Source organism: Bufo gargarizans, chromosome 3, assembly GCF_014858855.1.
Source record: "Bufo gargarizans isolate SCDJY-AF-19 chromosome 3, ASM1485885v1, whole genome shotgun sequence".
NCBI lineage: Eukaryota > Metazoa > Chordata > Amphibia > Anura > Bufonidae > Bufo > Bufo gargarizans.
The window spans coordinates 61,712,156-61,734,605 of record NC_058082.1 but is presented as its reverse complement, the minus strand read 5'-3'; the positions used below and the strand labels follow the sequence as shown (position 1 = coordinate 61,734,605).

General features: G+C 45.0%; 1 protein-coding gene across 2 annotated transcripts in view; it reads left to right on the top strand.

The window, feature by feature from the left end:
- The window catches only part of AGAP2 (ArfGAP with GTPase domain, ankyrin repeat and PH domain 2), a 362,929-nt gene that overhangs the window by 285,665 nt on the left and 54,814 nt on the right, over positions 1 to 22,450 (top strand). For both annotated transcript variants that reach the window (XM_044284829.1, XM_044284830.1), the window contains exons 4-6: positions 13,867 to 13,952; positions 15,185 to 15,326; positions 15,952 to 16,086. In XM_044284829.1, coding sequence (XP_044140764.1) covers positions 13,867 to 13,952; positions 15,185 to 15,326; positions 15,952 to 16,086 — 363 coding nt within the window. The remainder of the gene's footprint in view (positions 1 to 13,866; positions 13,953 to 15,184; positions 15,327 to 15,951; positions 16,087 to 22,450) is intronic.

Here is a 22,450-nt window from a genome sequence, read left to right as displayed (position 1 = left end):
TCGGTGTACAGTGGACCTTTCTGGTTCATAATAAGGCTCTATTCACATTCTGTTTTTCCTTCCGTCAGAGGGGAATGACAGAAGTATTTCAATCCATGTGAATGGGAGCTGAACTACAGTACCTGAGAATGGCCACTACATAGTGTATGGCGCTATGGTACACTGGCTCCGGAATCTGTTTACTTCCTGGAACTGCAGCTGCAGGTCACTGATAATCAGTAGAGGGATATGGATGGGTTATCAATATCTTAGTGCAAAAAAAACTAAAAAAATAAATAAAAATGCTTTAGTTTTCAAACCAGAACCTGGATCTGAATACTTTGGTAATTACATGTAATTAAACATTTAGAGTGGTCACTGAGTTATTCAATAAAACATATCTGTATAGCTCCACCTGATGTTAGTTTTTTTTTCGCATTTCTCTGACCTGCTCACTGAGATGGCCGCACATGCTCAGTTTCATCCTTCAACTGCCTCCTGAGTTGTGATAGGTAGAGGATGGACACGCCCCCTGAGCTGCAGTAGAAAAGACACTCCCCTTGAGCTGTCAGCTTGATATTAATCTAGCAGAGCAATGAATGAGATCTCTGGATCCATGTGAGGTGCAGGGCTGGTTCTAGCTTTGTTAGAAGGAGATTGTCAAGGAGTATGTGATGTTTGATTTTAATTTTTTTGAATTTGTCATGAGATAACCCCTTTAAAAAAAGCATCCCCCAACCAATTTTTTATTTTCTGAAAGGGCCGTAGCTAGAACTGACTGGGCCCCACAGCAAATGTTTTACAGATAAACCTTCCCCCCCCCCTCCACAACCTACTAAAAATAAAACCTTTGAAAAAAAAACTATTTGGCTTTGTATGCCCAGGTCAGGGAGGGCATTCTTTGTTATGAGGCAGGGGCCAGGGCACATACCTGCCGAATTTGAACGAAAGAAGCAGTGGCTTGCCTAACGTGTTAGGCTTCTGGGCCGGGTCTTTTCTCTGGCAACCCTTCCCCCTTTGTGGGTTGTTATGCCTTCATTTATCCCCCCTTACAGTAGTTATGCCCTTGTTGCGCCACTTCACAGTAGTAATGCCCTCTCTGTGCCTCCTTCACAGTAGTAATGCCCTCTCTGTGCCCCCTCGTGTTAATAAAATTAAAAACGACTCACCTTGTCCCATTCCTGATGATCTGGTCACCTCCAGCACTCCCCTGCAGGCACAGATCGCCCTGCAGCACTGTGTGGGAGGAGTGCAGAGGCAGATTCCCGGGCTCCTCTTGCACAGTCCGGCAGCGAGATCTGAGCCTGCAGGGCTGACTGTGAAGCAGCCAGCCTGGAGGAGGGAAGGAGAGCTGGAAGCGGAGCAGTCAGTAAGTGAAAGGGCCACCAGCTCCCCTGCGCTAATGCAATGAGCACTTCCATCTGTATTGATGGAAGTGCTCATTGCATCCGGCACACCCTATCTGCCCCGCCTTCCTTCTTCCAGCAGGGCTGCACCTAGACTTTCTGCCGCCTGAGGCGAAACCTGAAATGACACCCCCCCTCCCATCCTCAGGATAGGTTATCAATATCTGATCGGCTGATCAGCTTTTTGAAGAGGAGGCGGTGTTCCATGCGAGCGTCGCTTCCTCTTCATTACCCTCCCCATTGTTTACTTGAATGGACAAAGTACTTGTAAGTGCACTACGCCACCGTTGCAAAGGAAACGATGCACAGTGTAATGACCAGGAATCTTCAAACAACTGATCGTCAGCGGTGACGGCTGAGGATAGGTCATCAATATATACAGCCTGCACAGCCCCTTTATAAAGGGGTTGTCCTCTTTTTACTATTAATGTTCTATGCTCAGGATAGGTCATCAATATCAGATTGGTGGGGAGTCTGACACCCATCATACCCGCCGATCAGCTGTTTGAAGAGTTGTGAGCAGGTGTAATTACAAGTATGGTCCCTCCATTCACTTGTATGGAATGGCTCCTTCGGATCAAGTGAATAGGACAGAGCCGTCCCATAGATGTGAATAGGGACGCCATACTTGTAATTTCCCCTGCTCACCATTGCAATTGCTGTGGCGAGCAGGTAAACAGAGCAGAGAAGGCAGCACTCATATGAGCGCCACCTTCTCTTCATACAGCTGATCGGCGGGGGTGCCGGGTGTGGGACCACTACTGATCTGATATTGATGACCTATTCTGAGAATAGGTCATCAATAGTAAAAAAAGGGGCAACCTTTGCACAAATTGTCGGAGGTGACAAAAATTTTATGAGAGGCCTGTGTCTTAAAGGGAACCTGTCACGGGGATTTTGTGTATAGATCTGAGGACATGGGTTGCTAGATGGCGGCTAGCACATCCACAATATCCAGTCCCCATAGCTCTGTGTGCCTTTATTGTGTAAAAAAAACTATTTGATACATATGCAAATTAACCTGAGATGAGTCCTGTATGTGAGATGAGTCAGGGACAGGACTCATCTCAGGTTAATTTGAATATGTATCAAATCGTTTTTTCGACACAATAAAAGCACACAGAGCTATGGGGACTGGGTATTGCAGATGTGCTAGCGGCCGTCTAGCAACCCATGTCCTCAGATCTATACACAAAATCCCAGTGACAGGTTCCCTTTAACATCAATTTGTTACATCCTCTGGCAGCACAGAGGGAGTCAAGACCGTTACATAAAATCATCGGTCCTGATAAATATCCCCATATTCTTTAAATATAAGAGCAGTAATACTCATATATACACGTAGATATTTAGGACACTAATACTGAGATACTGACACAGATACTTGTAATTATATATATATATATATATATATATATATATATATATATATATATATATATATATATATATATATACACACAATATTTGCAAGTATCTGTCTCAGTATCATTGTCCTGCTTATTTTTTAGCAAGTATATATATATATATATATATATATATATACACATCTACACTACTACTAATATAATCCAGATATTTAAGACATTCGTGCTATTGCTATCTCCTATATACAGAATATGCAGATGTTGACACAGATACACAAACATACACACACTGTCACACACACACACCCACACACATTTTTACTTAAAGGCTGCAGGTTCTCATTCTCCTCTGGGGTCTTTTGGAGGCTAAAGGACCTGCAATCATGTGACATAATGACATTATCAAAGGTCCTTTAGCCTACCATTGCTATTTCTCAAAGGTCCTTCATACTCTGGTATTATCACGATCAGCGTAACTGTCACATACGTGACACGGAGGGAGGAAAAGAGGGAGGCCCTGCCCTAGTGAGAGGGAAGGTGGTGACCCCTGACTCACCTTGCGGCTGGCGCCTGGCTGCCCTGTCGTCCCTAGACGGGTTCCTCACCCGTACGCCGATCACGTGCCTAAAACCCTGGCTTTCCCTAGGATGAGCCCTAGATAGTGAACAGGGCGGTGGGAACACTAGTCCGCACCACTAGCTCTAAAGGAAAACACCAAGGGGAGGACAGACAATACAAACTAAACATATAATCCCAGGTGGGCAACAACAGGAGACAACAAAAGCCCAACAGGGATCCGGAGGGTAGCATTCTGGAACAACAACCAGATTCTCAGCTCCAGTGGGTCAGCATAGATGTCCAGGCAGGAAGCTCTATAACTGGCAACAAGAGAAGTGTGAGAGGAGAATATAAGGAGTTTGGGAGTGGCAGACAAGAAACAGCTGAGGAGGAGAAGCTACGGATCCCTGAGTGAGACAAAAAGGATAGCAAGGCAAACACAGAAAACAAACACTAAGAAACACCGTGATCTTTAGACAGAGCGCGCAGCCACCCGCTGCGACTTCCTGACCCCGGGTATAACGGAGTCAGACGTGGCTCTTGACACCCTCGTGACAGTACCCCCCCTTTCACGAGGGGCCTCCGGACACTCAGGACCAGGTCTCTCCGGATGAGAGACATGGAAAGCCTGAATCAACCTGTTGGCGTTTACCTCTGACGCTGGAACCCACATTCTTTCCTCGGGACCGTAACCCCTCCAATGCACCAGATACTGAAGAGAGCGGCGGACCCGACGAGAATCAACAATTCTGGATATTTGAAACTCCAGATTACCATCCACAACAACAGGAGGAGGTGGCAGCGGTGATGGTTCTAGAGGTGGAACATACTTCTTGAGCAACGACTTATGGAAGACGTTATGGATCTTAAAAGTCTGAGGTAGCTCCAGGCGAAAAGCCACAGGGTTAATGACGGCTACAATTTTATAAGGACCAATGAACCTAGGACCCAGTTTCCAAGAGGGAACCTTCAACTTAATATCTCCCTGGCCTGCCAATCCACCACTGGATTGTGCGCTACCAACCAGGGAAGACCCAATACCACAGGAGAGGGAAGGCCCTCCAGAACGTAACATGAAAGACGCTCCTTATGGTGGTCCCCTACCCGAAGATGTAAGTTATGGACAACGTGAGTGAGGTTTCTCTGAGACAGAGGAGCAGAGTCAATAGCGAATATGGGAATGGATCTCTGCAGCGTACAGAGAGACAAACCCATAGTGCGGGCAAAATGGGCATCTATCAAATTTACCCCTGCACCACTGTCTAGAAAAAAAGAAATAGACTCCGTCTTAACACCAAAAACAATAACCGCTGGCAACACAAATTGAGATGTTCGTATGGAGGAAACGTATACCCCCCGGCTGACATCCTCCGCACAGCCTGGGGTTAGTAGTTTTCCGACGATCTTTTGTTTTTGGGAAAGGAGGGACAGACATTAATGAAATGACCCTTCCCCCCACAGAAAAAACAAGCCCCCCACCTACGGCGAACCTCAGGAGGACGGACCTGACGAGAAGTTCCTCCTAGCTGCATAGGCTCATCCAAGTCAGTACAGACTAACTGCTGCTTGGGAGAGGTTACCGATTGCTCAGGAATTTTCGATCTCTCCCTAAGACGTCTATCTATCCTGATAGAGAGGGACATAACAGCATCAAGGGAAAGGGGGGTCTCATACAGCGCCAGCGCATCCTTAACCCTTTCAGATAACCCAGAGCAGAACTGACTCCTGAGAGCCGGGTCGTTCCACTGAGTATCCGTAGCCCACCTGCGGAACTCTGAGCAATATTCCTCTGCTGGCCGATCTCCCTGTAGGAGTCTCCGTAACTTCGACTCAGCCAGGGCGACACGGTCAGGGTCATCATATATGAGACCCAAAGCCCCAAAAAATCCCTCCACTGACCGGAGAGCCTGGGAACCAGGGGGTAACAAGAACGCCCAGGATTGCGGGTCCCCCTGAAGCAGGGAAATAACAATCTCCACCCGCTGTTCTTCATTACCTGAGGAGTAAGGGCGCAGCTTAAAATATAATTTGCAGGCCTCACGGAACAACACAAATTTGTCCCTTCCCCCAGAGAATCTGTCAGGAAGAACAACCTTGGGTTCTGTACCAACCTGGTTACCCATAGCAACCGCTGGGCTTACGGTCTGCTGCATTTGCTGCTGCTGTTGGAGGACAGACGCCTTCAATCCTGCCACCTCCAAAGACAGGCCTTGAAGCTGTTTTGCCAAAGCAGCAATAGGATCCATATTGGATTCTAAGTAGAGAAAAAAAAAAAAATTATATATATATATTTTTTTTTCTCAAAAAAAAATAAGGGCCAGTTATAATATCACGATCGGCGTAACTGTCACATACGTGACACGGAGGGAGGAAAAGAGGGAGGCCCTGCCCTAGTGAGAGGGAAGGTGGTGACCCCTGACTCACCTTGCGGCTGGCGCCTGGCTGCCCTTAGTCCCTAGACGGGTTCCTCACCCGTACGCCGATCACGTGCATAAAACCCTGGCTTTCCCTAGGATGAGCCCTAGATAGTGAACAGGGCGGTGGGAACACTAGTCCGCACCACTAGCTCTAAAGGAAAACACCAAGGGGAGGACAGACAATACAAACTAAACATATAATCCCAGGTGGGCAACAACAGGAGACAACAAAAGCCCAACAGGGATCCGGAGGGTAGCACTCTGGAACAACAACCAGATTCTCAGCTCCAGTGGGTCAGCATAGATGTCCAGGCAGGAAGCTCTATAACTGGCAACAAGAGAAGTGTGAGAGGAGAATATAAGGAGTTTGGGAGTGGCAGACAAGAAACAGCTGAGGAGGAGAAGCTACGGATCCCTGAGTGAGACAAAAAGGATAGCAAGGCAAACACAGAAAACAAACACTAAGAAACACCGTGATCTTTAGACATAGAGCGCGCAGCCACCCGCTGCGACTTCCTGACCCCGGGTATCACAGAGTCAGACGTGGCTCTTGACACCCTCGTGACAGGTATGTACACCTATAACAGGCACAGGCTCCTAATGTGACTGTATCTGGAGGGGGCCTGACCTGGCCTGAATTGAACTATAAAAAACACTGTTTCAGGGCACCTTCTCAACTTGGGCCCCGAAACAGCCTCTTCCCCTGTAGGTACACCACTTTTCTCTGACCGGTTAGAAACGTACATGATGTAAACTGTAGTGAAGTTATAACCTCCCTTCTGATCCTCAGCTGTGTCATGTGACCAGCACTCTGCCTCTCCAACTGACAGGACAGGAAGTCAGTTATTTCTCTATTCATTTTTATGAGATTAACATTGAGGCTCCCATAGGTATACATAGAGAAACTGGCTTCCTGTCCACACAAAAGAAGCTGTATTATTTGGAGAATCATAATGTTGGTCACATGACACATCTGAGGATCAGAAGGGAGGTTAAAACTCACCAATGCAGTCACTGGTAAGAAAATTACATTCCCTACAGTATACAAGTTTACATCATACACCTTTCTAAAAGGTCAGAGAATAAAAAAAATCGTGGGAGTGCTTCTTTAGATATGGTAGCATGGGACATATTTTAATAAGGTATTATGAAAGAGGGTCATTGGAGGAATGGTGGCATATACAATAATATAAAAATATTGAAGTGTCAACCCAAAGAGGCTGGAGCCTCCCAAATAGTCTCTAAGTTTCTGTTTCTCCTCCACCTCATGTTAGTACTGTATGCAAGGTTTCATTTATGCTGTACACTATATTTATACTATAGGACCTTTTGGTTAGAAGAGTACCCTAAAACTAAGCTGATCTCATGGTGCTGCTATTGAGACCACATCAATCATCTGTGGGGGAATGGCTTCCAAAAATCTTCTCTACTGCAGCTCTATCGCAGGGCAAATTAAGCATTACATAGCTCCAACTGAAAACCATGAACAGTTTATTTATGCAAGCATGTAAAGCAATGTCTCAACCCACTGGAGTCTTTCTCAAGGGCTGTTTGTATGAATTAACTGGGACTTGTTTCCGTATGTGGAGTGCTGTGACTTCTTCTGATGTAACAATGAGAAAAAGGAGTAGAAGAGTAAAGAAGGCTAACAAAAGAAGGAGCAGTGTACTGTCAGATCTATGTCACAAGCAGCAGGCCAACCAGCCGTAGGAAGGTACTGCACACACTCTACAGCAGTGTTTGCAGGACATTTTCACTTAGGAAGCAAATGGACAATAAAATCAAAATTCAGTGCCCATAGTCTTTAATGCAATTGGGAGCAATGCCTTGTCCAGTGCTTAAAGGGGTATTCTTGTACAAGCAAAATGTTGTTCCATGGCCTGCAAATGTTCAAAATAGTAAATGAGCTTATAGTCACCACAATGATTCCCCGACCCAACGCTGCCATTCCAATGGTGCCTGAGTCCTCGCTGCACTTGAATTACTTCTCATGTTCTCAATATGGCACGAAATGGCTAGAAGTGCTACTCAGACAATCACCACCTGCAGTGTCATTCCCAGTCATAAGAATAGGAGCAGGAGGTGGAGGGCAGCTGGGACCCACGCGCAGGGCCGGCGTCATAACCCGGCATCCCCGGGCAAGTGCCGGGGCCCAATGCTCCTGGGGGGGCCCACTGAGCTGCTATGAGCACTTCCATCAATACAGATGGGAGCTCTCACTGCTGTCACTTCACTTACGCAGTACCCCTTTGGTGGGGCCCTCTGAGCTGCAGAGACTCAGACACGCCCCCTCTACACAGGACACGCCCCCTCTACACAGGACACACGCTGCCTGAGGAGAGAGACCGAGGGCTGGAGCTGGAGCTGAAGACAGTCTGTGAGTGAGTCTGCAGTCTGCACTGTGAATGTCTCTTGTCTGTGGGACAGAAGGGGGGGTCTCTTCGATCGGCTGCTGCTTCATTCTATTTAGTTGTGTTACTGTTTCATTAAGCAGTTTGCCTCCATGACACCTGCCCCCTCCCCCCCATATTCTGTCCTATCTCATCCTCATGGGGCCCCTGCTGTCTCCTTTCCTCCCTCATGTATCCAGAGCTCCTGTTTCACCCTCCTATCTCCTGTTGCTGCCCTGCACAGACCTCCTGCCACTTCTTGTATGAATCCCCCTCAGAGCCCCTTCCCCCTACTTGCTGTGTCCACCCCTCCTGTCCATCCAGGGCCCCTGTCTCACTCCTCTGCCTCTCATTATGGTGGCATCTGAACAGCATTCACCATAAGGACCTTCTAACGTCACAGGGTCATGTGACTGTGCCCCCCACCCCGTACTGTGCCCACTTATACCCTGCATTGTGCCCTCTTACCACACCCTGTGCAGTGCCCATAGTCATTCCCTGTACTGTGCCCTCTTATACCCTTTTATCCGGTCACTGTATGGTGGTTTTATCATTGTATGGCGGTGTTATCACTATATGGCGGTGGTATCCAATAACTGCATGGCCATAACTGTATCCCTTTCCCTGCCCACGCCATCCTTTTTTAGACCTGGCATGAGCGGGAAAAGATACAGATTGCGGTGCTAAGGACCTTTATGCCACAATCTGTGTCAGAAATACGCCTAAGTCTAGTTTCACACTAGCGTTCGGCTGTCCGCTCGTGAGCTCCGTTTGAAGGGGCTCACGAGCGGACCCGAACGGATCCGTCCAGCCCTGATGCAGTCTGAATGGATGCGGATCCGCTCAGACTGCATCAGTCTGGCGGCGTTCAGCCTCCGCTCCGCTCAGCAGGCGGACACCTGAACGCTGCTTGCAGCGTTCGGGTGTCCGCCTGGCCGTGCGGAGGCATGCGGATCCGTCCAGACTTACAATGTAAGTCAATAGGGACGGATCCGTTTGAAGATGCCACAATATGGCTCAATCTTCAAGCGGATCCGTCCCCCATTGACTTTCAATGTAAAAGTCTGGACGGATCTGCTCAGGCTAATTTCACACTTAGCTTTTTTTTTGCCAATTTAATGCAGACGGATCCGTTCTGAACGGAGCCTCCGTCTGCATTAATATGAGCGGATCCGATCGAACGCTAGTGTGAAAGTAGCCTAAGGCTACTTTCACACCTGCGTTTAGGTGCGGATTCGTCTGGTATCTGCACAGACGGATCCGCACCTATAATGCAAACGCTTACATCCGTTCAGAACGTATACGTTTGCATGATAATGCAAACGGATCCGTTTAGACTTTACATTGAAAGTCAATGGGGGACGGATCCGTTTGAAAATTGAGCCATATTGTGTCAACTTCAAACGGATCCGTCCCCATTGACTTACATTGTAAGTCTGGATGGATCCGCGCGCCTCCGCACGGCCAGGCGGACACCCGAACGCTGCAAGCAGCGTTCAGGTGGCCGCCTGCTGAGCGGAGCGGAGGACAGACTGTGCCAGACTGATGCATTCTGAGCGGATCCGCGTCCACTCAGAATGCATTAGGGCTGGACGAATCCGTTCGGGGCCGCTTGTGAGAGCCTTCAAACGGAACTCACAAGCGGAGCCCCGAACGCAAGTGTGAAAGTAGCCTAACAGACGTATTTCTATGTAATAAATGACCCCCTAATTGTATTATTATTTGGGGGTAGGGCTAATATCTTTATAGTATATAGATTCTAGTGTATTATATTGTGCACTGTATTTCCCAGTAGAAAATGATCCTTGGTAAGCACAGTCCTCATCCCTGACCACCAAGATCAGGTAGCGCTCTGTCAGTACATGGCAGCCTCCGCTCTCCGCCACGCTGCTCTGCTGTGTACTGGGGCTTATTCTGACACTAGGGCTGGGTTCACATCCCATTTGTGCCATCCATTTAATGTATACCAAAAATGTATGCGTTACCAGATGCCTCAGACTGATGCCGTACAGTGGCGTCCGGTCACCATACAGTTCCATTGTAAAAAACCATATACGTTAACGTATGCATTTTTTACTTGACTCTGCAGGATACAAAAACGTGGAGCGCTGCACATTTGTATACATCAAACCGATAGGAAAAACGTGATGTGAACACACATTGGGGAGGAGGGGGGCGTACTCAAATTTGCTGTGGGGCCCAGTCAGTTCCAGCTACATCACTGCACATCTTCTCTGCTCCAGGCCTGGCTCACTGCTGCAGTGGGCCGGAGGAGAGAAAGAGCGCAGGGAGCTGCGGTTAGTGATGGACAGGACTGCCAGCTCCCCTGCAATGATAGGTATGTGAGGGGGCCACTGGGGGGTCATTCATCATACTGTGAGGGCCCCTTACACAGTATAATGACTCCCAGTGCCCCCCATTTAGTATAACGATCCCCATTGACCCTCCATTTAGCATAATGACCACCAGAGCCCCCATTAAATATAATAACCCCTCGTGCCCCCTCCATACAGTATAACCCCCAGTGTGGTGGCGACTGGGGGTCATTATTCTGCATGGAGTGTCGCTGTGGGGTCATTATACTGTGAGGGCCCTTTACATAGTATAATGACCCTCAGTGTCCCCCATTTAGTATAATGACCCCCAGAGCCCCCTCCATACAGTATTCCCCCAGTGTGGGGGCTACTGGGGGTCATTATTCTGAATGGGGGCGACTGGGGGTTATTATTCTGAATGCAGGGCCACAGGTGGTCATAATACAGGGGGGGGGGGAATTGGGGGTTCATTATACTGTGTGAAGGGCCACTAGTAGTCATTATACTGTGTGAAGGGCCACTAGTAGTCATTATACTGTGTGAAGGGCCACTAGTAGTCATTATACTGTATAGGGGTCACTGGGGGTCATTATACCGTGTGGGAGCCACAGGGGGACATGTCAATGTAAAAAAATGCCTCACGGGGGCCCACTGGGATTTATCGCCCAAGGGCCCACATGAACCTGGAGCCGGCCCTGCCCACGCGCGTTTGGAATGGCAGCTGAGATCATAAAGGTATTAGATCACTTTATTAACAATTTGCAGGCCATGAAACATACCATAGTAACATAGTAACATAGATTGTAAGGCTGAAAAAAGACATCCATCCATCCAGTTCAGCCTGTTATCCTGCAAAGTTGATCCAGAGGAAGGCAAAAAAAAAAACTGTGAGGTAGAAGCCAATTTTCCTTAATTTAGGGGAAAATTCATTCCCGACTCCAATCAGGCAATTAGAATAACTTCCTGGATCAACAAACCCTCTCTAGTAGCTATAGCCTGTAATATTATTACGCTCCAGAAATACATCCAGGCCCCTCTTGAACTCTTTTAGTGAGTTCTCCATCGCCACCTCCTCAGGCAGAGAGCTCCATAGTCTCACTGCTCTTACCGTAAAGAATCCTCTTCTATGTTTGTGTACAAACCTTCTTTCCTCCAGACGCAGAGGATGTCCCCTCGTCACAGTCACAGTCCTGGGGATAAATAGATGATGGGATAGATCTCTGTACTGACCCCTGATATATTTATACATAGTTATTAGATCTCCCATCAGTCGTTTTTTTTCAAAAATGAATAGCCCCAATTTTGATAATCTTTCTGGGTACTCTAGTCCCCCCATTCCAGTTATTACTTTAGTTGCCCTCCTCTAGACCCTTTCCAGCTCTGCTATGTCTGCCTTGTTCACAGGAGCTTAGAACGGTACACGGTACTCCATGTGTGGTCCGACTAGTGATTTGTGGCAGGACTATGTTCTCATCATGGGCCTCTATGCCCTTTTTGATGCAACCCATTATCTTATTGGCCTTGGCAGCAGCTGCCTGACACTGGTTTCTGCAGCTTTGTTTGCAGTTCACTAAAATTCCTAGGTCCTTTTCCATGTCAGTGTTACCCAGTGATTTACTATTTAGTATGTACTGGTGACTTGCATTATTCCTTCCCTTGTGCATAACCTTACATTTGTCAGTGTTAAACCTTATCTGCGACTTCTCTGCCCAAGCCTCCAATCTATCCAGATCCCTCTGTAGCAGTATACTGTCCTCTTCCGTGTTAATTACTTTACACAGTTTAGTGTCATCTGCAAAAATTGATATTTTACTGTGCAAGCCTTCTACAAGATCATTAATAAATATATAGAAGACAATAGGGCCCAATACTGACCCCTGAGGTACCCCACTAGTAACACTGACCCAATCTGAGTGTGTACCATTAATAACCACCCTCTGTTTTCTATCACTGAGCCAGTTACTTACCCACATACAGACGTTTTTCCCCAGTCCGAGCATTCTCATTTTATATACTAACCTTTTATGTGGTACAGTGTCAAATGCTTTGGAGAAGTCTAGATATACGACATCCATTGATTCACTACTGTCAAGTCTAGAACTTACCTCCTCATAGAAACTGATTAAATTATTTTGTCATGACCTATCCCTCATGAAGCCATGCCGATAAGGTGTTATTCTCTTATGTTCATTCATATACTCCCAGGATAGCATCTCAAAAACCTTCAAACAGTTTATCCACAATAGATGTTAGACTTACAGGACTATAGTTTCCGGGCTCTGTTTCTGACCCCTTTTTGTTGTTTTAAAATGATTTTTATTGGCTTTACAACAGTTGGGTTGTACACTCGTTGATTGCCCTACCAGGGCGCCAATATAAGAATACAGCTGATACAGTACAATCAAATGAGAAAACAATATCAAAGAATATCAAAGAATAAAAGAATAAAAGGGATCGGGGGAGGAAGGTCGGAGGGAGGGAAAGGGAAGGGGGTGAGGGCATCTATTATGTTGCCGAAAGGTAGTACTTGGATAAGATTAACTAGTGAAACATTATCGTTCATGTTCACGATCAATACATCTATGATTTTTCAGTTCGAAAAACCTCTATAATTCTTCCAGGGTTTCCAAATAGCCTCAAATCTGTGTGGTGTTCAGGCCTCCCAGTGAGCTATCTGCTCAAGGCGGTACAATTGATCACATCTTTGAATCCATTGTTTTAATGGGGGTATCTCCGTCTTTTTCCAGTAAACTGCGATGAGTATTCTGGACGCTGCCAATAAAATTTGACCCTAACTTTTGTGTGTCACTCTGACCCCTTTTTGAATATTGGCACCACATTTGCTAAGCACCAATCCTGTAGGAACACTCCATGTCTGTACAGTATAGAGTCCTTGAATATCAGAAATAAGGGTCTGGCTATGAAATTATTCAATTCTCTTAGGATATGGGGATGTATTGCAGTACTTTGATTGTCCTAGAATACACCTTCAAGGCTTTTTTTTTACACAGGCTGATGCACAGGCAATTATCAGGAAAGATTCTTGAGCTGAGGTGATGGCTGTATTTACATGTAGCAATGATCTCCTCTGTATTTGAACAAATAGTCGCTGCTGCGATCATTTGTCCCCATACAGATTCACTGCCTCTTGGCAGCAGATCCTTTTTACATAGAACGTTCTGCTGTCCCCACACAAAGATTTTATGTGCAGTATAAAAAATGGGATAACCTGACAAATAATGGTTTGGTTGTTGGTCAGGTGATTGGTGGCACCTTTACACAGGCCTGTTATGAGGAAGGAGCATTCCTACAAATGACTGTTCCCAATAATTGCCCCATTCTTTAGCCCAAGCATTTATTCTTCTTCGTTTCCCAGGATCAATAGTTTTACTTGCATCGACTTCCCTGAACATATTGTTGTATTCTTTATGCAGGTGATCAGTTTAAGAAGGAGATTAGTGTGGAAGGGCAGAGCTACCTTCTGTTGATCAGAGAAGAAGCTGGAGCGCCAGATGCCAAGGTAATTGTGATTGCTGCTTGATTTATTGCAGGACCATATGGATATTAAAACAAGTTGGCAAGTCAGTAAGTAAGAATGCATTATGATATACCTACACAGGGAGATTCTGTAATATTTACATCTGAATCCTATTGCCTGTCTGCAAATGTACAGTACACTTTACATATTAAGGCTTAGGGTGGGTTCACACTACTGATATATATTCCATTGTTCTGCTCAGGTACAGCACCAGATTTGGCACATAACTGAAATGAACGGAGCTGAACTACAAGTTTCCATTCAGGATCCTGTTTTTTACTGGACAAAAAAGTCCTGCATGCAGGACTTTTTTGTCTGGTCTTTTTTAACAGAATCAGCATTGGAAGCCCTTCATGTTCTACATATATTATTAAGAAAAGGCATTGAAACCAAAATTAAGCATCATGAACTGCATGACAAACAAAGAAGACAATCAACGTAGTGAAAAAATTGTAAAAGAATGTATATACAAGTTAAAGGGAACCTGTCACCGGGATTTTGGGTATAGAGCTGAGGACATGAGTTGCTAGATGGCTGCTAGCACATTTGCATATGTATCAAATCGTTTTTTTTAACCAAATAAAAGCACACAGAGCTATGGGGACTGGGTATTGCGGATGTGCTAGCGGCCATCTAGCAACCCATGTCCTCAGCTCTATACACAAAATCCCGGTGACAGGTTCCCTTTAAGACACACACACTTTCCTAATAGAAATAATCTATCTATCTATCTATCTATCTATCTATCTATCTATCTATCTAATATCTATCTCTTCTCTCTCCTAACAAAAGTAATTATGCATGCCCTCTCTCTTCTAAACACACAATGCAACAGCAGTACTCTGCAAGCATTGACTATATGGATTATAAATTATAAATTGTACTAATGCTAGTCCTCTGTCTTGTAATACCGCCATATGGTAAACATATGCCTTAGATCCACCATTACTTTGAGGATATGTAATGCCCTATTACATGGGATGTTCCCTATTAAATTCATCTTTCCTTATTAGTAAAACAATTGGAAGAGCTGAATCTGAATAAACTCACTGACTTTATGAGTCGAGTGATTTTAAAAGCATTTTACTACTAGATGCGGGCACAGAGGTTAATTAGATAATTCTCCAGGGACTGGGGAATGGCATAAACCAGTGTCTTTAATTCCCACTGACAGACTGCCTATTGATTTATCCTCTCCGGGCTGTGCATTTTAGTTTGCTAACTGGGTGGATGGCGTCATCTTTGTGTTCAGCCTGGAGAATGAGGCAAGTTTTCAAGACATGTTCCAGTACTATGCTCTTTTGGCAAACTATCGGAGTGTCTCAGACATTGCTGTGGCCCTGGTGGGGACTCAAGGTAAGCTTGTCCATTGTCTATTTGCTTTTTACTGAGTTGTGTATTTGGTGATAAACATGGGTGTAACTACCAGGGTAGGAGGCTCAGCATCTACTGTGGGACCCAGTGACCAAGGTGGACAACCTCCACATACATGTGAGGAGCAGTCAGGGATTACTGCAGAGTATGGAGTAAAACAGAATAATGGAAGATTATCAATGAAAGGAGGAAAATACTAGTTTTTTATGTTTGTAATGACGTGGAGCCCCATTCCAAGCTTTACTAAAGGGCTCCATGGTTACTTCCTACATTGCTGGTGGTACAAGTTTTTTTTAAACTATTATGTGATAAATTATTACCTAAATAATGTATAGTTACAGTGTAGCATTATAGTGTATATGTGTGAAACTATATAAAATATATAGACGGAGATTTTCGATTAACTGGTGCAAAGGAAACCTGGTTTAGTTGTCCATAGCAACCAATTAAATTGATCATTTCATTCTCCAAAGGAGCTCTGAAAAATGAAAGGTGGGATCTGATTGGTTGCCATGGCCAACTAAGCCAGTTTTCTTTTGCACCAGTTTTATTAAATCTCCCCCATGGTATGTGTGGTTCGGACTTACAGCAATGCTTCTTCTTTCAGATAAAATTTGCTCCAGCAATCCAAGGGCTATAGAAGATATGCGAGCCAGAGGTCTGTGTAATGACATGAAGCGGTGTATGTACTATGAAACCTGCGCCACTTATGGGTTAAATGTGGATCGAGTGTTCAGTGAAGGTGAGGACCTTTGTGTCATGTGTCTCTGGTGGAAGGTATAATAGCGTATGAGGCGTTTACAGAATATACCAGAGCAGTTTTTACATGTAGTATAGTGACTGTGGTTTTCCATAGAATCGTAGAACTAATTGTAGGAAAACAGGAGTAAGTACTCACTGCCTGCGAGCAGTGGTTTTCAGCATATTTATTGGGATGCGGATGGATCTCCACAGGTCCCCATTGTAGTTGATGGGGCCAGAGGGCATTTAGACAGCTTCCAGCTGAAGAGGCAATGCGAAATCACAGTACACTACACTTTTCACCCAGCAAAGAAACTTTAAGGGTCCATTCACACGTCCGTTGTTTCTTTCCTGATCTGTTCCGTTTTTTGCGGAACAGATCTGGACCCATTCATTTTCAATGGGTCCTGAAAAAAAATCAGACATTGTGCTGTCCGATTTTTTTCAGGACCCATTGAAAATGAATGGGTCCAGATCTGGTCCAGATCTGTTCCGCAAAAAACGGAACAGATCAGGAAAGAAAAAACGGACGTGTGAATGGACCCTAATAGATACTTTTTTTTTTACAATAGAACCCTATGGTGACAGATGCCACTGTACCAAAGTTGCCAACTGGCCAGAAGGTCCTGGACAGTCCGTAAAAATAGGAGACTTTTTTGCAGTGTCAGTGAAAAAAATGTGATGTGTCTGTATTTTGTTTGGAGGTTTGATTGTGATTCTCAGTATTTTAGACTTCACACTAAACTCTTGTAATATGTTCAGTATTAATGTCTGATCTATAGACCTATATCCTTTATAATCTTTACAGTTTATTATAGTTTTCCAATATATCTGCAAAAAAAGTTGCCTGTCCGTGGTTTTTGGATAAATTGTCCAGAAAAAAAAAAAATTTAGGTTGGCAATAGGTTGTGTATACATTAAATATGGGACAAAAATGTGGTGTTAACACAGCCTTGGTCTAAAGCTGCATTCACAATTCTGCAGACTTTGGGGCTGTTTTCCCCTAGTTTTCCTTGCTGGCTCACTATCCGTATGAAATAGCTGCTCTGGTGCTTTGCAATCTGGCTCTGGACAGGTCCTCTGATCTGAGGTAGGCCACTTTCACATGGTCAGCGTTTGCTCAGTATTTTGCATCAGTATTTGTAAGCGAAAACCAGGTGTAGAACCTACAGAGAATCAGTATAATGGAAAACTGTGCCTCTTCTATCTAAATAGCGTAAAGGTTAGAAAAGGAACTTTTTAGTTTGAAGTGAAAGTCTACTAGTGATGAGTGAAGTGAGCTTCGGATTAATTCTGTACGGAGATCTGTCTCCATACAGCATTAAAATGTACAGCCTCCGATGAGGCGAAGTGAGTTATTTGTGAAGTCTCGCGAGACTTTGATTTTTAAAGTGGAAACCATATTAAAACTTGGATCTGAACTCGGCTTTGGTTCTGACTGGTACTGGCAATCTGAAGTTTTGAATGAAGTGACTTCAGATCTATGATCTGAAGCTTGCTTCACTCACCACTAATGACTACCATCAGTGGCGTGCCCAGGGTGTTTGGCACCTGGGGCGGGTCATTTCTCTGGCACCCCCTCCAATAATTGACCACATACCTCTTACATCCAGGGACATCTCCTGTCATGTAGACCTTCTCTTTCCTCTTCTCCTCTGTTAAACCGCGATGAGAAATTCTTTCAGCCGCATCTCGTCTCTACAGAGTTTGTAACACAGACACGTTAGATTTCTCAATTTTTCCATCAACCTTCCCATCCTGGTGTCCCCACAGTGTCATCCTGCTGCCACTCCCAATACTGTGCCAACTGTGCCCCCCAATGCCCCAGGTACTATACTGCTGAAAAAATAGTGACCCTGATGACATAATTCGGGTCATTTATCAAACTGGTGTAAAGTAGAACTGGATTTCCAAAAGAGCTGTCAAATATGAAAGTGGGAATCTGATTGGTTGCTATGGGCAACTAAGCCAGTTCTATTTTACACCAGTTTTATAAATTACCCCAAATGTCCCTATAGTGTCTACAGCAGCTATAGTGACCCCTAGATTGCCCCCAGTAATAACAACCTATATTGTGCTCCAGGTAAAAATCCCTGTATAGTATCCCTAGAAATAATAGAATGGGCCCTACAGTGCCTCCCCAATAGCAATGTCCCCCACGCTGTCCCCCACACAGTAATTTCCCCCACACTGCCCCCACAAAGTAGTGTTCCCCACACAGTCATGTCCCCCACACTGCCCCCCACACATTAGTGTCCCCCACACTGTCCCTACACAGTAGTGTCCCCCACACTGCCCCATACAGTAGTGTCCCCCAAACTGCCCCATACAGTAGTGTCCCCCACACTGCCCCCATACAGTAGTGTCCCCCACACAGTAGTTTCCCCCACACTACCCCCATACAGTAGTGTCCCCCACACAGTAGTGTCCCACACGCTGCCCGCACACAGTAGTGTCCGCCACACTGCCCCCACACAGTAGTGTCCCCCACACTGCCCCCACACAGTAGTGTCCCCCACACTGCCCCCATACAGTAGTGTCCCCTACACTGCCCCCATACAGTAGTGTCCCCAACACTGCTCCATACAGTAGTGTCCCCCACACAGTAGTGCCCCCCACACTGCCCCCCACACAGTAGTGTCCCCCACGCTGCCCCCCACACAGTAGTGTCCCCCATGCTGCCCCCACACAGTAGTGTCCCCCACACTGCTCCCCACACAGTAGTGTCCACCACATTGCCCATATAGTAATTTCCCCCCACACAGTAATCCCTCCCATAATAATTTGCCCCCTACACAGTATCTCACCATATTCCCCCCCCCCACGTCCTTCTGTGTGCACCCCCTCATGTCCCCCAAAGTTGGCACATAAAATAAAATACATTATGTGGTGAAATGAGAAAATTACAGCCCTTTTTGGCGTGTATTAGTGGGAAAACAAATATATATTTGCTGTTAAGCGGTGCAGTTATATGTTCTAAAACCTTTTTGGCGCGTATTAGTGGCACAAAAGAAAGTATTTGCCGTTGTTTGGTGAAATTAGAAAATGAAAGCCCCTTTTGGCGTGTATTAGTGGCAAAAAATATATATTATTTTCCGTTCAGCGGTGCAGTTATATGTTCTAAAGCCCTTTTTGGCGTGTATTATTGGCAAAAAATATATATTTGATGTTCAGCGATGCAGTTATATGCTCTAGAACCTTTTTGGCGAGTATTAGTGGCACACAAAAAAAGTATTTGCCATTGTGTGGTGAAGTGAGAAAATGACAGCCTTTTTGGGTGTATTAGTGGCAAAAAAATATATATTTGCGATTTAGCTGTGCAGTTATATGTTTTAAAGCACTTCTTTGCATGTATTAGTGGCAAAAAATATATATTATTTGCCATTGTGCGGTGTAGTTAGATGTTCTAAAGCCCTTTTTGCATGTATTAGTGGCACAAAAAAAAGTATTTGCCGTTGTCTGGTGAAGGGTGAAGTGAGAAAATTACAGCACTTTTTGGCGTGTATTAGTGGCAAAAAAATATATATTTGCCGTTCAGCAGTGCAGTTATGTGTTCTAAAGCCTTTTGTGGCGTGTATAAGTGGAAAAAAGTAAGGGCCTATTTGCCGTTCAGCGGTGCAGTAATATTTCCCAAAGCCCTTTTTTGCCTGTATTAGAGGCTCAAAAAAATGTATTTACTGTTGTGTGGTGAAGTGAGAAAATTACAGCCCTTGTTGTGTGTATTAGTGGCAAAAAAATATATATTTGCTATTCAGCTGTGCAGTTATATGTTTAAAAGCACTTATTTGCATGTATTAGTGGCAAAAAATCTATATTTGATGTTCAGCGGTGCAGTTATATGTTCTAAAGCACTTTTCTGCGTGTATTAGTGGCAAAAAAAAAAATATTTTTTGCCATTCTGTGGTGCAGTTATATGCTTTAAAGCCTTTTGTGGCGTGTATAAGTGGAAAAAAGTAAGGGCCTATTTGCCATTCAGCAGTGCAATTATATGTTCTAAAGCACTTTTCTGCATGTATTAGTGGCGCAAAAAAAGTATTTGCCGCTGTGTGGTGAAGTGACAAAATTACAGCCCTTTTTGGCATGTATTAGTGGCAAAAAAATATATATTATTTTCCATTCAGCAGTGCAGTTATATGTTCTAAAGCCCTTTTTGGCGTGTATTAGTGGCAAAAAATATATATTTGCCGTTCAGCGGTGTAGTTATATGTTCTAAAACCTTTTTGGCATTTATTAGTGGCAAAAATATATATTATTTGCTGTTCTGCAGTGCAGTTATATGTTCTAAAGCCCTTTTTGGCGTGTATTAGTGGCACAAAAAAAAAGTATTTGCTGTTGTGTGGTGAAGTAAGAAAATTACAGCGCTTTTTGGGTGTATTAGTGGCAAAGAAAATATATTTGCTGTTCAGCGGTGCTGTTATATGTTTTAACGCACCTTTTGCATGTATTAGTGGCAAAACATTATATATTATTTGCCATTCTGTGGTGCAGTTATATGTTCTAAAGCCTTTTGTGGTGTGTATAAGTGGAAAAAGTAAGGGCCTATTTGCCATTCAGCAGTGCAGTTATATGTTCTAAAGCACCTTTTTGCATGTATTAGTGGCACAAAAAATACCTGCCTCAGCTACTATTCTGATGCTGCCACCTGCCTGATGCCACACATCTGATTCCAAGTGCTCCTTCTTTCACCCACCACCTTCAGCTGGTACTAGTATTGCCACCCACCTCGCCACTGGGTCACTCTGTGGTCTCCTGATGCTGCTGTCACCTCCACACTATGTCACCTTGCCACTCTGTGGTCTTCTAATGCTGCTGCCACCTCCGCACTATGTCACATTGCCACTCTGTGGTCTCCTGATGCTACTGCCAACTCCACACTATGTCACCTTGCCACTCTGTGGTCTCCTGATGCTGCTGCCACCTTCACACTGTCATTGTACCTCCCTATGGAATCCTCCTGGTGGTGCTGAGGCGGCCACCTTCACACTCTGTCATTTTGCCACTCTGTGGCCTCCTGATGCTGCTTCTACCACCTCCACATTGTCATTGTGCCACTCTGTGGCCTCCTGATGCTGCTTCCACCTCCACACTGTCATTGTTCCCCTCTGTGGCCTCCTCCTGGTGCTGCTGCCACCTGCAGACTTTCTGTGGCCTCCTCCTGATGCTGCTGCCACCTGCAGACTCTGTTATTAGGCCACTCTGTGGTCTCCTCATGCTGCTTCCACCTCACCACTATGCCATAGCGCCACTCTGTGAACTTCTCATGCTGTTCCCACCCTCCCCACTTCATGACTGGGCCACTATTTTGCCTTTTGGCCTGGCTAACATCATCATTTATTTGGCCCTTCTGATCTGTCAGAAGGAAGGAAAAATGAGACGCACAATGGATCCTGTCTATGTAACAGCTGTAAGACCTGCATGACATGGTCCCTATTTTGCATCAGAATTGGCTTACGATTTGATAGCCAAAAGCAGGAGTGGGTACAAAACACACAAGACATGCAAATATTCCATTCATGTGTCATCTCTGTTTTGGATCCACTCCTGTATTTTTTGTTTTAGCAATACTGATGGATTACTGACCAAATGCTGACCAAGTGAAGGCGGATGCTCCACAGACAGGATCCTTTTTTTGGGGTTATTGTTCTGACGGATCAGAGGAAGGGCAAAATAATCTGTGATGTCAACACAATCTTGGGGTGCTCTACTTGTATAAGGGTTTAATAGAACAGGTTCTGTAGACATCTATGTGGAATCAGCTGATGACGGTGTAAAAGGAGTGCGCTTCTTCTTGACGCTAACATTGACCTGTAAGGCTGAGTTCACATGTGCAGTGATTCTAAGAGCGACGCCTGCCATCTACATGTCATACTGACTTACAGTATTGTTTCACTACCACAGCAGACTCCCTATGCGTGTTACTGCAAGGCACAGTTTTCTACACCACTATAAAGTCTCTCTGCAACCAGGAAATATACTTTTTTAACGCGATTCGCCACAAATAAATTTGGATCGAAGCAAAGTTTTTCTGAAAATTTGGCAAACCGGCTGAATCGAATTTTTGAGAAATTCGCTAATCTCTAATGGGAAGTAGTAGCAGCAGCAGTACAGTATGGAACGTAATGGACAAGGAAGGAGAATTGCAGCTATGTAGGGGTGGTAATAGTAGCAGCAGCAGTATTATATAATGCATTATGGACAAGACAGGAGATGTGCAGTAATGTCAGAAGCAGCAGTACAGTATGGAACATAATGGATAAGGCAGGAGATGTGTGGTTGTGTATGGGAAGAGGTAGAGGCAGCAGTACAGTATGCAACATAATAGACAAGGCAGGAGATGTCCAGCTGTGTAGGGGTGGTAGTGGTAG